This window comes from Ixodes scapularis, unplaced genomic scaffold (assembly GCF_016920785.2).
Source record: "Ixodes scapularis isolate PalLabHiFi unplaced genomic scaffold, ASM1692078v2 PGA_scaffold4__175_contigs__length_147842914, whole genome shotgun sequence".
Lineage (NCBI taxonomy): Eukaryota > Metazoa > Arthropoda > Arachnida > Ixodida > Ixodidae > Ixodes > Ixodes scapularis.
The window spans coordinates 1,141,262-1,155,510 of record NW_024609879.1 but is presented as its reverse complement, the minus strand read 5'-3'; the positions used below and the strand labels follow the sequence as shown (position 1 = coordinate 1,155,510).

At 52.0% G+C, this 14,249-nt stretch overlaps 1 protein-coding gene across 1 annotated transcript in view; it reads right to left on the bottom strand.

Annotated features, from left to right (window-relative positions):
• Positions 1 to 496: 496 nt before the first annotated feature.
• Positions 497 to 14,249, bottom strand: part of LOC8033199 (transcription factor SUM-1) — a 305,941-nt gene continuing 292,188 nt past the window's right edge. Inside the window, exon 6 of the mRNA XM_029991553.3 lies at positions 497 to 859. Within this exon, the coding sequence (XP_029847413.1) occupies positions 714 to 859 (146 nt within the window). The 3' untranslated portion in view covers positions 497 to 713. The remainder of the gene's footprint in view (positions 860 to 14,249) is intronic.

Below are 14,249 nucleotides of genomic sequence, written 5' to 3'. Positions count from 1 at the left end.
AGCGAACACTGGATAGGAGGCGACCTCCTCTCCACCTCTCGCTGCACTGAAGTGGAAAGGGGTAGGAGGAGCTTCCACTTCTTTCTTGACCCGTCACCGTCATATGGTAAGAATGAAGTAATGACCGGCCGCAAGTCGGCAAGCCACAGCGGAAAGGCTCGGAAGGTTGCCGCCCTCAATGAGCGACGGCGGCAACCAGATGGTAGTAGCTGTCCAGAGTTCTGTGTCTGGTTGTCTAGTTGGCACCGCCACCTATAGATGGCGGTAGCTGTCCAGAGTTCTGTGTCATCATTTGTTTGCTGACGGACACGATCCTGGGGAAACAAGCCCTTAACAGCTCTGCCGTAAAAAACTTAAGGCACAGTTTTTAGGATGTCTACCTGAACACTTTTAGTATTTTTTTAACTCAAAGATTCCTTTAGTTTCCACTTTAAAGTGAAACGTAGTATAGGTCGTACAGCATTATTTGAGTATTTTGTTCAGTTAACTACCCGCGTCTATATAATCGCTTTATTTAATGACCCGCATAGTTTGGCCTTCGAGGAAACAAATAAATAAACTCGTGGCTTCTGTCGAAACGTGGAGCAGCGAGGAGCGAAACTTTCACGCCACCAACGGGAGGCACCCTGGACTCGAGTTCTTGGCGTTCAGTCGCAGAGGGACTGGTGTGAAACACGCCTCCTGTCGGTCCCTTGTAAAGCGGCCCTAGGAGGCTACTTGGCCAGTGTCGGGGGCTTGACGGGCGACAGCTGGGACCGGTGTTCGGCCCGGGTCGCCAGGGAGCCGCTCAGACTCTGCACGATGAGCGACAGGCAGTCCAGGCTGGACGCTGCGCTCGGAACTTCGCAGCTCTCCGTACCTGCGAGGAGAAAACCGATTGTTTTGTGGTAGACCCAAAACATGTTACGGTTCATAAAATTCGTTATGCCCTAGTCCAGGGGTCGGCAACCAACGGCCCGCGGGCCGCATATGGCCCGCAGGGCAGTTTTATCCGGCCCCCGGCACGACCCCAAAAAAGGATCCCCCCCCCCCCTCCCCCCGCAGCTTACTTACAGACCCAAGAACCACTCGGAAGTTAGAACCACAAAAGGTGTTAGGAAGGAACAAGGAGCGCTTCCAATAAGAATTGTCCGGCATCTCCATACTTGGGCAGAGAACCACCTTTACTTCTTTATTACCTTTTTTTTTGTCTCCCGCACCACCGCACCCCCCCCCCCCCCCCCCCCCCGTCTTCCCGACTTGGCGTCCGGCCCCCTCCGTGTCAACTTCGTGACGACTCGGCCCGCCGCTACAAAAGGTTGCCGACCGCTGCCCTAGTCCTTGCTGAGCAACAAAAATTTAGAGCCCTTCCACTTCACGTGAAGATGGAGGGCCAGCGACGCTGATATCTTTACGACGCCTAGGACGATGCCTAGAAGACGACGTCTAGGACGACCTCAAGGACGACGTCTAGGATGACCTCAAGGAGGACTTCCAGGACGACATCGAGGACTTCTAGGACGACGACTAGAGAAATTTACTCTGGTTCCCACTCTGGCAAAAACCAGAGTGGAAAGGCTGGAAAGGTTGCCGCCATATATGAGCGACGGCGGCAACCAGGCAACCGGAAGGCCGGTTGTCTGGTTGCCGCCGTCGCTCATATATGGCGGTAGCTGTCCCGAGTTTTGTGTCGACATTTGTTTGCCCGCGGACATTGTACTGGGGAAACTAGCCCTTAACAGCTCCGCTGAAATAGCAACAACCGACTAAAGTCAAAGACGCGCAGCACGCACACGAAGGGATTGTATGACCGAATGGGGTGTCTACTAAAATTATATAAATTTCCAGAATATTAATGACCAGTTTAGAATATTTATGCAGACCGGATGTTGGCGACTGTTCCGACCGCTGGTCATATGCAAAATCTCGTGGCAGCGAGGTTGTAGCGGTGAATTTGTCGTCACCTAAAGAAAGCCGGCCAGAACTACAAAACATTGCGCAACCACAAAAAAAAAAAAAAAAAAAAAAAAAGCTTTGTTTAATTTGATTGAACCGCGGTTCTGAAGACCGCGATACGCGGGTGCGGATCGATAGAGTTATTTCCCGTCGATTACGCAGCGAAATCCAGTATTTCCGGCGAATGTGACTTGCTTCCCCTTACTTAAATAAATATAAACAACATGAAAAAATACGAGCTGCAAATTCTTTCAGCATTAAAGGGGCAATGAAGGCGATTTTATTTAATTTTTTAATGGTGTTTTTAGGTTTCTTGGGAAAATAGCACGCTGCCCAATTTTTTGTAGACATTTATGACGCGTATTTCTGTGCCCACAAAAGAACTGAAGAAACCGAAACTGAACAATCTCCATTCTCATTTCTGGGCCTCCGAAAACGGAGGTGACGTAGGGAGTGACGTCAAATGTGAATAGTAGGTATCGGTAGTATTTAGGAGATCGAGACTCTGGTTACCGCGGTGGGTTATAGCACCGCGGTGGCGCGATCGTTTCGTCGGATCTGTCAACCAGTGCTGCCAGGTCTACTGATTTATCAAAAGATCTACTGATTTCGTTCCGGGTCTACTGATTCACTGAAAAACAAGAAAATCCCCTGACTTTTTTTAGTAAACATAATAAAAATTTATTATCTGGCCCCTTCAGTTCGCAGAGTCGCCCATCAAAGGAAACTCGTATCGTTTCAGAATTAAAAACGAAGCACTGGCGAGATGGCCCAGAAGCCCGTCCTATTCGAGTGACGTAGCCGTGTATTCATCTATCTATTCACCCAGAGCAGGTGGGACGCCTTTTTCGGAGGTCGATACGGGGCAGTGACGTCCGTGACGTCACTGCCGGAAACAGAAAAACAAGGAAAAATAAATATATAACTTTTTTTTCACGTTTTGCGGAGAGTTTGTTGCGGGTTGTTTGTGTCCAGTCAGTCCAGTGTTGGGGCGGGGGGAGACGGCGGTTTCGGTGTGTTATTGTTGCAGTGCCATGCGCAAAAGAACAGAGGCCAAAAATGTAACGTATGACAACAGCTCCGGAGTCGTCTTTCTACGATCAAATCAACATGACCAACAGCGTCGCGACGACCAACGGACATCTATTTTTCTACGTACTCTTCTCGCGGGTCCCGATTTCAAGCTGCAAGAAAAGAAGAAGGGAGTACTCGAAACCGGCCATGACGAAGACGAACGCAGGATCCACACACACCCGGGAGAAGCTACAACGGCAACGATGACACCGACCGAGCGAGCTCGGCAGAATTTATACCTCGCAGGCTCTCCAACTCGGCGCGGCGTTGCTCCGACTGTCATTGGCCAAGACCCTCCCCACGACCGGCTGGCTTGCTGAATGGAATACGCACCCGCGCGACCCTTCTGAACCATTCCCGTATGATAATTTGATCGCTGACCTCAACTTTAGGTTGAAATTAATATTTTCCCCTTGTCATCTCCTTGTTTTCCGAGGCAGCGGTGACAAACGCTGTCGTCGAAAAGGGACTACTCGATTCTATCTCCTTGTTATGTGTAATATGGAGCTCAAATAAACGTCGTATGGATTACCTTCGCAACACGGTATGTACGTACACTTTGTTATTAGTCTGCCATTTTTACTCTGACACGCAATGCCGGTCCCACCCTTCTTTGCCGAGTGTCACGTCAGTATCGAGTGGTTATCGTAAAAGATCGGTCCCGAGGCACTTCGATCAAACGCGCGCGTCTGCTCCAAGTGTGCACAGGTATTCATGTGGCTCTTGTTGACACTCTCGTAGTTGAAACTTTTAACGTCGGCTCGCTCCTGCATCTCCGAGGCCGCGAAAAACGCCGCGAAGGTTTGTTTCCATCTACGGACGCTTTGCAAACGACGGGCCGACGGGCCGACGGGCCGTCTTTTACTAACTATGACAGTTGTGTTGACTTCGGGGGAACGAGCAGCACACTCCAGAGGACTGCGCGAAGTGAAAGGGTGAAGATGTCAAGGTAACAAGATAGGTACAAATAGCTCTATTGTGACGAAAACCCGGCATGACGTCAGAGGCGTCAAACTACTACTCTGCCATCTTGCTCTACCCCGTATCGACCTCCGAAAAGGGCGTCCCAGAGCAAGTTTGGCAGGTTCGACGGTGACATCCGGGCCAGAGCGTTATATGGAGAGAGTTTGGCCGGTCTATGATCTCGGCGAAACATCCGTCTCTCGAGTGAGCCAATCAGCCCGCGCCGCAGAGCGAGAGGCATGAGCGCATACGCCTGAACTCTCGGCTGCTCCGAGTTGAGCGGATAGGGCCGCCATTTTCATTCATTCGCCCGGCGGAATGCATGACATCGACATCCAAATTTCAGTTATTTACTTTCATTTGGCTGGCTGTGGCAAGAAAATGATATAATCTTATTCCTCGGTGACTTAAAAAGCTAACGAATGAAGTTTCTCTACGTTTGAACGCAAACTTTGGGTCAGGCGAAAAAGAAAGAAGTCCGTAGCAGACGACGCGTAGCCTGAACTCCGCGCCAACAGCGTTGCTTCAAAAACCTTCCACAGCCAAGTAACGAAAGATGGCAGCTTGCAGAGGACTTCCATTGGACATGTACGCGCGCACTTGCCGTCTTGTGTTGTTTTGGTTTCGTTTCAAAAATTGCGACAGGTGGATGTCGCACCGCAAGATCGAGCGCTGGGGCGAGACTGACTCGACGAGGTCGCGAGCGGCGTCTTATCTAGAGTAGGTCACTATCTCGAAGATTCGGCGGAGAAGGTTCGAGCGTAGCGAGCTCGATCTTGCGGTTTCGCCGACTTCGACGCCCGCGACGCTTTGTTATTATCTCTTGTACTCTTTTATTTTTGGCACAAGTTCGCCACATTAAACGTTTATTTCTTCCTGTTTATTTTCTGTTCTTTTTGGTCACCACCCGTGACATTTTGGTGGAGGTGCTGGGTAGACGTATTTCTTCGTCACGGCGTTCAGCTGCCGGTAGTCTACGCAGAACCTAAGCGTTCCGTCCTTCTTCTAAACCAGCACGACCGGAGAGGCCCACGGACTATTTGAAGGTTGGATTATGTCGTCTCTCAGCATCTCTTGAACTTGCTCCTGGATTACCTCCCTTTCTTTAACGGAGACTCTGTACGGCGATCGATGCACAGGGCGCGCGTCGTCCTCGGTAACGATGCGGTGCTTCGCAACGGCGGTTTGGCGTACCTTGGGCCAGTAATACTTTTCACGAATACGGGCTAGTGTCCGGCTGTAACCAAGGTGTCCGGACGTCGGGTCGTCGTGGCAGGTTTGGAAGATCGTCTTCATCTGTTGATCAAAAGTGGCTCAGTCTCGATTTCAAAGAATAATCCTCGAAATAGCCAACACTAGTCAATATTGATTAAAAAAAAAAAAAAAACATTTATGGTGCCACTTTAATTTGTCCTTCATAAAAAAAAAATACTCGAGAACCGGTCTTGTTCTTTTTTTAATTTCATTTTTTGGGGTTTATTAACATGTTATTTGTTACTCTATACTATTTCTTCGAAGTGTGTAGTAATGGAAATAGCAAAACTTGGCAAAACACATGTTTCGTAGAATCTACTGAATTTGGTGCAAATATACTGACTTTTTGGGGATCAATCTGCTGACTTTTTTTTCCTCCATCTGGCAGCACTGCTGTCAACATGGACGACAATGCCGCTGTCGCGAGCGAGTTCGGTTCGGGCTTCCGTTCAATGACCTAACACCAACGGAACGGGAGTACGTGTATGGCGTTCTTCGCTATCGCCCGAGGCCGATGGTGACCACCCAGCCGACATCGAGCGGTCCGGTAGCTCCGAGCAGCAAAGCTGTGAGCAACATTCGCACGGGCGAGACATGAGCGGCGCGCTGCCGAAGTACAGGCCCTGTCTCTCTCTGGATGCGGGGGAAATGCCGAAGGGAAAGCGGCAGCGACCCGGGAACTGGTTCCTCCGCGGGGGACGCTCCAAAAGGAGAAAATAAACAGCACCATTTTTTGCTTTCACCAGAGTCGGACGTGCACTCATTTCGTCGTCAAAGAACAAGAACGATTACTGGTCTTCAGTCGAATATTTGAACAGCCACCTACGGCGCACACATTTGGCATTACTACCACTTTGCACGATCCTTCGAGCACCGTGAGTGAGTGAATAAACTTTTATTGTAGCGACGTGTGATAAACTCTCGGGTGGAGCCCCTAGTCCGGGGCCCCATATGTGGCGGCGACCGCCTTGGCGCGGTCCACCAGCGATTGCTGGCCAGTGGCCGTGTCATCGGTCAGCCGCTCCTCCCAGGAGGTGGGGGTGGGATTGGAATTGGGTGGGACGGCGGGAATGAGCTGGCACTGCCAGACCATGTGAAAAAGGTTGGGACGGTCGCCGCAGTGCGGGCACTGAGGCGGGCTGAGTGACGGGTGCAGGTAAGAGTAGAAGAGGGGGGTCGGGAAAGTGTTAGTTTGCAGTTGTCGCCATATGACGGCGTCTCTGCAGTGCGAGTAAGGGAAGGGTGAGGAGGCGGATAATGCTGCCGAGCGAGGCGTAGCTCTGCAAGGTGAGTGCTGTAGGAGTAAGGGGCTGGTTGGATGCTGACAAAGTCTTCCCCTGGCGCCCGGTGTGAGAGGTCTCGGGCGAGCGCATGAGCGCGCTCATTACCGGGGACGGCTGCGTGCCCAGGCACCCATATCAGCCGGAAATTGTGGGAGGTGGAGGATAGGAACGGGTCGAGTAAAGATGCAGTGGAAGGACGTAACGTGTTATATAGGAAGTGCCGACAGGCCGTCTGCGAATCAGTGAGAATGTGAGTGGGCATGGAGGAGGAGAGAAAGGAGGTAGAAAGTATTGCCCTGGCGACCGCTCGTTCTTCCAGGATGGAGACGTCGGTACCACGACAACTGTAATACCCCCGCGCACACCCTGTTGGCTGGCGTCCGTGAAGAGGGCACGAACGGTATCGCAACCCACCGGATACGCGCGTCGGAGGTAGCGCGAGCGATGGTCGCGCCGAGCCGAGTGGCGGGTAGGATTCATATGACGGGGGATGGGAGCCACAGTGAGTCTGGCACGCGCAGCGGGGGAGAGACCCTCAGCTGCGAGGGTAGCGGGACAGGGTGGAAAACCAAGGGTGGCAAGGAGTGCCCGCCCCTGAGCCGTGCAGCGCAAGCGCGTCAACTGGGCAGCCCGATGAGCTTCCATGAGCTCCTCCAGAGTGTTGGTCACCCCAAGCCTCTCGAGGCAAACGGTGGCTGTGCGAGCAGGGAGGCCGAGAGCAAGTTTCTGCGCCTTCCGCAGCAATACAGACATACGAGTGTGTTCGGTCTGGGTGAGGTTGTGGTAAGGAAGGTGGTAGGTTAAGCGAGTGTGTATCAAGGCCTGGACAAGGCGTAGGGCATCCGCCTCTTTAAGGCCATGTCGACGATTTGAGACGCGACAAAGCATGTGCATAATTTGGTTGCACTGGGTGGTGAGTTGATGGAGGGTTTGAGTTGCTTTAGCGTTGGATTGTAACACAAAGCCAAGCACCCGTATGGCCGATTTACGCAGGACGGGTTTGTCGTCTAATGTGATGGTAATGGGGAGGTCGGTCTGTCCGCGAGAGTGTTTGGTCACGATTAGTAATTCTGACTTCGTGGGGGAACAGGTGAGGCCTCCACGCCGGGCGTAATGCTCGATGGTAGTAGCGGCTTCTTGTAGCTGAGTCTCTATGTGTCCGAGGGAGCCTTTCGTTACCCAGACAGTAATGTCATATGCATAAATTGCATGTCTGACATCCGAGATCTGATCCAGAAGGGGAGGAAGACCTCGCATGGCAAGGTTAAACAGGAGCGGAGAAAGTACAGAGCCTTGCGGTGTGCCACGGTTTGCCACTGGCGCGGAAGGAGAGCGAAGATGACCAAGGACGAGGCTGGCAGATCGGTCACGGAGGAAATTACGGACGTAATTGTACACTTTCACTCCGCAGCCTGTGGTAGCCAACTGTTCAAGGACCAGGTCGTGGGAGAGGTTGTCGAAAGCCCCTTTAAGATCTGCGGCAAGGACGGCGCGATATTGGGCAGTGCTCGGCGAGTCTAAAACATCATGTTGGAGACGGAGCAGTACGTCCTGGGTAGAAATGCCACTACGGTAGCCATAAAGGGTGTCAGGAAGAGCTGATGTGTCCGCAAGAAATTTGTGGAGGCGAAGCTGTACAACCTTCTCAAGCAGTTTGCTTAGACACGAGGTAAGAGAAATCGGGCGCAAGTTCTCCAAGGAGAGGGGTTTGCCAGGCTTGGGAATCAAAACCACTGTTGCTTCCTTCCACTCCTTGGGAAGGGTACCCGACTCCCACACCTCGTTCAAGTAGGTAGTAAGCTGCGTGGTGTCCGAATCAGAGAGGTTGTAGAGAAGAGAGTAGCGGATCTGGTCAGGACCAGGGGATGTGTTGCGGCGTATGTCGGTCAGTGCAGCGCGAATCTCCATTGCTGCGATCGGTGCGTTAAGATAAGAGAGTGTGTTGGGGGGACCCATGTAGTCCGCGTAACGTGGAGCGTCAGGAGGGGGAAGGTAGCGTTGTCGTAGCTGAGTGAGGCATTGAGCGTCTGTTAGGTTAGTGGCGCGTAGAAGTTTATGAATGCCCTTGGCCCTGTCCGATTTGGCTTGACCGGGCTGTATGAGGTGACGGAGTAGGGACCACGTTCGTGCGGTACCGAGCGTGCCATTGAGATTGTCACATAGCGCGTGCCAGTTTTCACCTGTAAGGTTGGCAGCATAGTCTGCAGCATCAACAGTAAGTTGGGCAATACGTAGTTTTAGCTTCTTGTTGCGGCGTTGACGTCGCCACCGTTTGGTTAGGCTACGACGTGCTTCCCACAGATGGAGTAGGTGGGAGTCTATATCCGGTGCATCTGGAGTGGTAGTAAGGATGCGCGTGTGTCGGTTTAGCCGGGTTTGCAGTGCCTGCACCCAATCGGTGAGTGTGTCGGAGGAGGTATAAGAGGAGGACGATGCGCGAAAGGCAGGCCAGTCTGTGATACGAATGTGGCGTGCTTCCCCTGAGAAGTCTTTAGTGTGGATACGGGTTTCAAGAATCGAATGGTCACTGCCGAGCTGTTCCTCAAGGTTCTGCCAGGTGCAGGGTTTAGTGCCACGGTACATGGTAAGGTCTGGTCACGTGTCTCGTGCAATGCTGGTTCCAAGACGTGTGGGTGTCGATGAATCAGTAAGTAAAGTGAGATTCTGTTGTTGTATCAGAGTGTGGAGCTTTCGGCCTTTAGGTGTGTCGCGAGGGTAACCCCAAGTTGGATGTGGAGCGTTAAAATCGCCTCCAATGAATGTGGCGCAGCCCTTGCAGCGTGCGGCTTCAAACAACTTGTCAAACCGTGCATGACGATCTTGAGGGAGGCTGTAGATATTGAGTAGACGGAGGGATTGGGTGTTACGCGTGCGTGGATTTGCAGGAAGGAGTTCAAGTAATATATGTGGAACGGCCTGGCTGTCGAAGGTTAAGTCGACGGCGGTATGAACGCGCTTGACTAGGGTTGCCACAAGGTGGCCTTTATCAGGATCATTATGTGCCACATATGTGACATATCCAGGAAGATTAGGAAGGGTACGAGGCTCTTGTAGAAAGATGATGTCGGGTGGGGGAGTGTGCGATTTGATATACTGGATGAGACTGCAGCGTTTTTTTCGGAAGCTTCGGCAATTCCACTGCCATACCGTGAGGTCTGAAGAAGACCGTGGTGTGGTGGATGCAGGGGTACTACAGGTCGCCATTTACAAGGATCGAATAAGGGGAAGGGCCAGTTGAAGAAGTGTAAGAATGCTACGGGCCCATTCTGCATCAACAGATTCCAAGAACCTGCAGGCGAAGTTTGCTGCTGCTTGAAGGTTCAAGACCCACCCCTTGCTTGGAGCTGTGTCTGTTGAAACGGACAGAGTCCTCCGTTTTGTTGTTCTGCGCTGTCTTGGATCGGTGGGCGCGCTCCCTGTAGTTTTCGGATCCTCGAGTGGATTTGCTCCGTTTGAACTGGGCCCTTCTTTAGTCAGAGGTGCCTTTGGTTTGTCCTTTCTGGGAAGCTTGATTAGTGTAGCATAGGTCGGTCTCTCAGGCCGCTGGTTTTCAGTTTTGCTGGTCAAGGTGTCTTGCGTTGCTGAAGAAGACCCTTCACTTTTTCTGGGCAACTCGGGCCAGTCGGATGCTTGGACTGCAGCTTTGGCACTATAATAATCGACTGCATGTTCCTTGGCATAATTCCTCGTCTTTTTTTCTTGCTGCCATTTAGAACAGGATGTTGATGTAGCAGAGTGAGCGGCTCCGCAGTTTACGCACTTCTCTTGAGCAGTGCAGCAGTCCCTGTCCTCGTGCGTGTTACCGCAGCGCTTGCACACGGGACTATGCTTGCAGGAGGCCTCACGGTGTCCGTAGCGGCAGCACTTGCGGCACTGGACAGGTTTCTCTTGGAATGGAGTAACTGGATGCCGAACAAGACCAAGGTAGACGAAGCTCGGCAGCGAAGATCCGCAGAAAGAGATCTTAATTGCCGAACTTTTACCTAGCCGTCGCAAACGTGCCACTCTGTTTTCAGGAGATCTTAAGTTTTTGGTGATCTCCTCGTCAGTCAGCGTAGTGTCCACATCTTTGATTACACCTGTGGCGCAGTGTCTGGGGAGAGGTTCGTATGCTCTGACTTTGATTCCGCAGAGCTCTGTGCAGCGTAGCAATCCTCGTGTTGTCTGTCCGTTTCTCACGTCCACGGCAACGAGATTGAGGCGGCTGTTGTACCTGATCTCCAGGATGCATTCCGGGAACGTCTTCGCCAGAGTATTGGAGAGTCTCAGGCTGCTCAGCGACGTAATAACTTGGTCCTGTTGGACTGGCGTAAATATAACAGTAAGTCCTTCAGGTACTACTGCAGTACTGCGGACTGTTTCAGCGCTTGGGCTGGAATTAGGGCTGTTCTTTTTTCGCTTTTTCCTGGCGACATCAGTCCAATCCAAGTCGTCAAAATCGGAGAGTTCTATGTCACTGGATGGCACAATGACTCGCCGCGAAGAGGTTGTAGCGCATTGCTGACCTGGAGTGATGTCCTCTGCGCTATTCATGGGTGTGTCCTGTTCTGATTCAGCGATTGAGCTGCCACAGACGGACGAAGGCAGACTGTACTGGTCAGTGGAGGCGCGATGACTGGAATGTGGCGAAGGTGGCGTTGGCCCAGTAGACATGGCCATGGTCGATTCACGGGCACCAGGGCAAGCCTTAGTGCGGCAGACCTCACCGTGGACAGGAGTAGGCAACGTTCGAATGAAGCTCGAATGTTTCAGGCCGTCTTATAATATTAAAATGTTGATCCAGAAGTGCGAGGCTCAAAAACGCAACCGACTTCGAATCACTTCTTCTTCGTCCTCTCGAGCACGTGTTTCCAAAGTAAACCCGACATCGACGTCTCCAATGTGCTCCACGCTGTGTTCTTTCTTTTTTTTTTTTAATTATTATTTATTTCGTTTGCCCATAGTTGGTCGTTGCCCGTTTCACGTCCAGCGTAGCAAAGAAAAAAATATGTATGCCGTTTTATTTACGGTTTAGTAATCGTCTACGGTCCGATTTATACTTTTCATGGTTATTCAAGCGGAAATAAAAACATTATTCCTAAAACTACGAACCAAAACGTGACCGAGGGCACGTCTCTCGTTTCGACCAATCGCTGTCGCGTCTCTTGTGACGTCGCGCTTCTTGGTCCCGCATCGGTTGATGAGAGGAAAAAGATTGTATGGAGTGTGGACGTGTCTCGCTTATGCTCCTCTGATTTTGGACACCGGGTATTTTTTAAATTTTAACTGGAATCAACAGCACGTGACGAACGGACACCTAGACTATCATCATTTTTGTTCAAGGTGGGCCCTTGTTTTTCACGAATTTCGAGGCTCTGAAGTGTTCGACGAGCCATGTCGTGAGCTGAGCCTAAGCTTAGACCCACCGGCCAGAAATCGACGGCGGCGGCTGAGGCTCCGCTCGGAGACTGATTTAGCCATGGTGGAGACCGTGGAAGGTACGGAGATTGATCCGGAAGAGTTGAACGTGCCAGGACAACGGTACGTTAGTAAGAAGAAAGGAAAAGCGGCCCCCTAGTGGACAACGAGGCACGCCATATGGAACGGCAGCGAGCCGCCGAAAAGCTCGCAGGGAGGAAGCTGGCGGCAAAGTCGGTTGAAAGGCAGTTTGCCCGAGTTCCGGACGGCGCCGACAAAATAGTCATGAGGCCGCACGGCGGTCTCACACGTATGACGAAATACGGAAGTGCGTATTTGGCCGATGTAATACTTAGGGTAATACGCGGCCGGGGAGGACGTCATCTTGATGAACGTGAAGCAACATTCCATTCTCGTCGCCACCGTCAGCGCAGAGAGGAAGAGAAAATACGCCGACTTGAAGCTCCTCATGTTTGAAGGGGAAAAGATAGAAATGACTACGTACATCACTATGCCGAGGGACTGCGGGAAAGGCGTCGTTCATGAAGTCCCTTTGTCCTTCTCGGACGAAGATATTTTGAAAAGGCTGCAAATCTACGGGAATCCTCCGGTCCTAGGTGTGCGAAGACTCGAAAGAATATTGAGGACAGTCTTAATACTCTTCGAAGACAGAGAGGTACCGCGCTGGGTGCGACTCACTCCCGTAGCGCAACGCTGCGTACTCTACCGCAAGAAGTACGAGGTTTGTAACGCCTACGGCCGGGTCGGGCACCGCAAAGACGTCTGCCCGGACCCCGGAAATACGAAATGCCGTGGCTGTGGCATGGAGAAACCGCCACAAAACCATTTATGCGAGTCCAAGTGCCAACTGTGCAAGAGAGGACCCGCTCGGTGACAAAAAATGCAGAGAGCTCTATCGTGTTCCTTGCGAGGTGAAGAAGAAGATATGGGAACGCAAGATCAACGTGCAACAGCATCAGCAACTTCAGAAAAAGCAGCAAGCCGGAGCGACCACCGAGGGGAATCTCCGAGGTCGTTCCAAGGTCAGGCGCGGAAACGAGGACTTTCGCGCCAGAAGCGACTCCTTCCCGAGGCTGGGGGAGACTACCGGGGGGAAGCAGCAGCGCAACCGCTCGAGCTCCCGCACCAGGGCGCACTCCGGATCCAGACCCGGGGGGAGATCGAGTTCCCGGGTCCCGGCGAACGCGTGGACAAAGAAGCGGAGCCCGAGCAGGGATCGAAAAGGTGTAAGCTTTGGCAGTGAGGTTTCCCAGGCAAAAAAATAAGAAGGACGAGGAGATCGATAAATTAAGGAAAGAGGTTGGGGGGCTTAAAGAGGTCGTTAATAAGCTCACTCAAGAGTTGCAGAAACCAAGATTGCAGGAGTGTACGGGGTCCCCCCCCCCTCCCCCCAGAGTTCAACCAAAATTGGTACTGCAACCAACCCCCCCCCCCCCCCGCCCCCCCCCCGGCCTCTAGGGCTGCGACTTCCACGCAGCCTGCGGCACCAGAGGAGGAAAATATGATTTTAGAATTGGCTAGACCGCCTCCACCGAAACGCAAAGGGGAAGACGCTGATTCGTTGGTGGCACTGGAGAAAAAATTAGAAGCCAAAATCGAAGCCAAATTCGATTCTTTCATGGCCCAAATTATGGGAGCAATAAGTCAAACTCAAAGTTCAAAAGCAAAGGGCAGAATTAGTTGCCATCGGAGAACGGCAACAAAAAGCTAAGGAAAAATTCGACCCGCTCCAGACTGACCAGAGGCGCACGAAGTGAGTCGTTAATCTGGCAGTGGAACTGTCGCGGCTTCCAACGCAAGCGGGCGTTAGTGCAACAATATCTGACGAAAATAATCCCTGGAGAAGGGGAACAAGGGGGACAAAGGAGAAACACAAATCTCCAAACACATCTAGGTGACTGGTGCGCGACCGAAAAAATCCGCCTGGTCCGGGTATTGAACCCGGGACCTCTCCATTACAGGTGGAGCGCTCTACCAACTGAGCTAACCAGGGGTTAGACGTTAGTAGAGCAAACGGGTTTTATCAGCTGCCACCAGTCGTACACCACAAAGCAAACGGGTTTTATCAGCTGCCACCAGTCGTACACCACAAGGGTGAAGCTTCACCCTTGTTGGTGTACGACTGGTGGCAGCTGATAAAACCCGTTTGCTCTACTAACGTCTAACTCCTGGTTAGCTCAGTTGGTAGAGCGCTCCACCTGTAATGGAGAGGTCCCGGGTTCAATACCCGGACCAGGCGGATTTTTTCGGTCGCGTACCTAGCTGTGTTTGGAGATTTGTGTTTGTCCTTTGTCCCCCTTGTTCCCCTTCTCCAGGGATTAT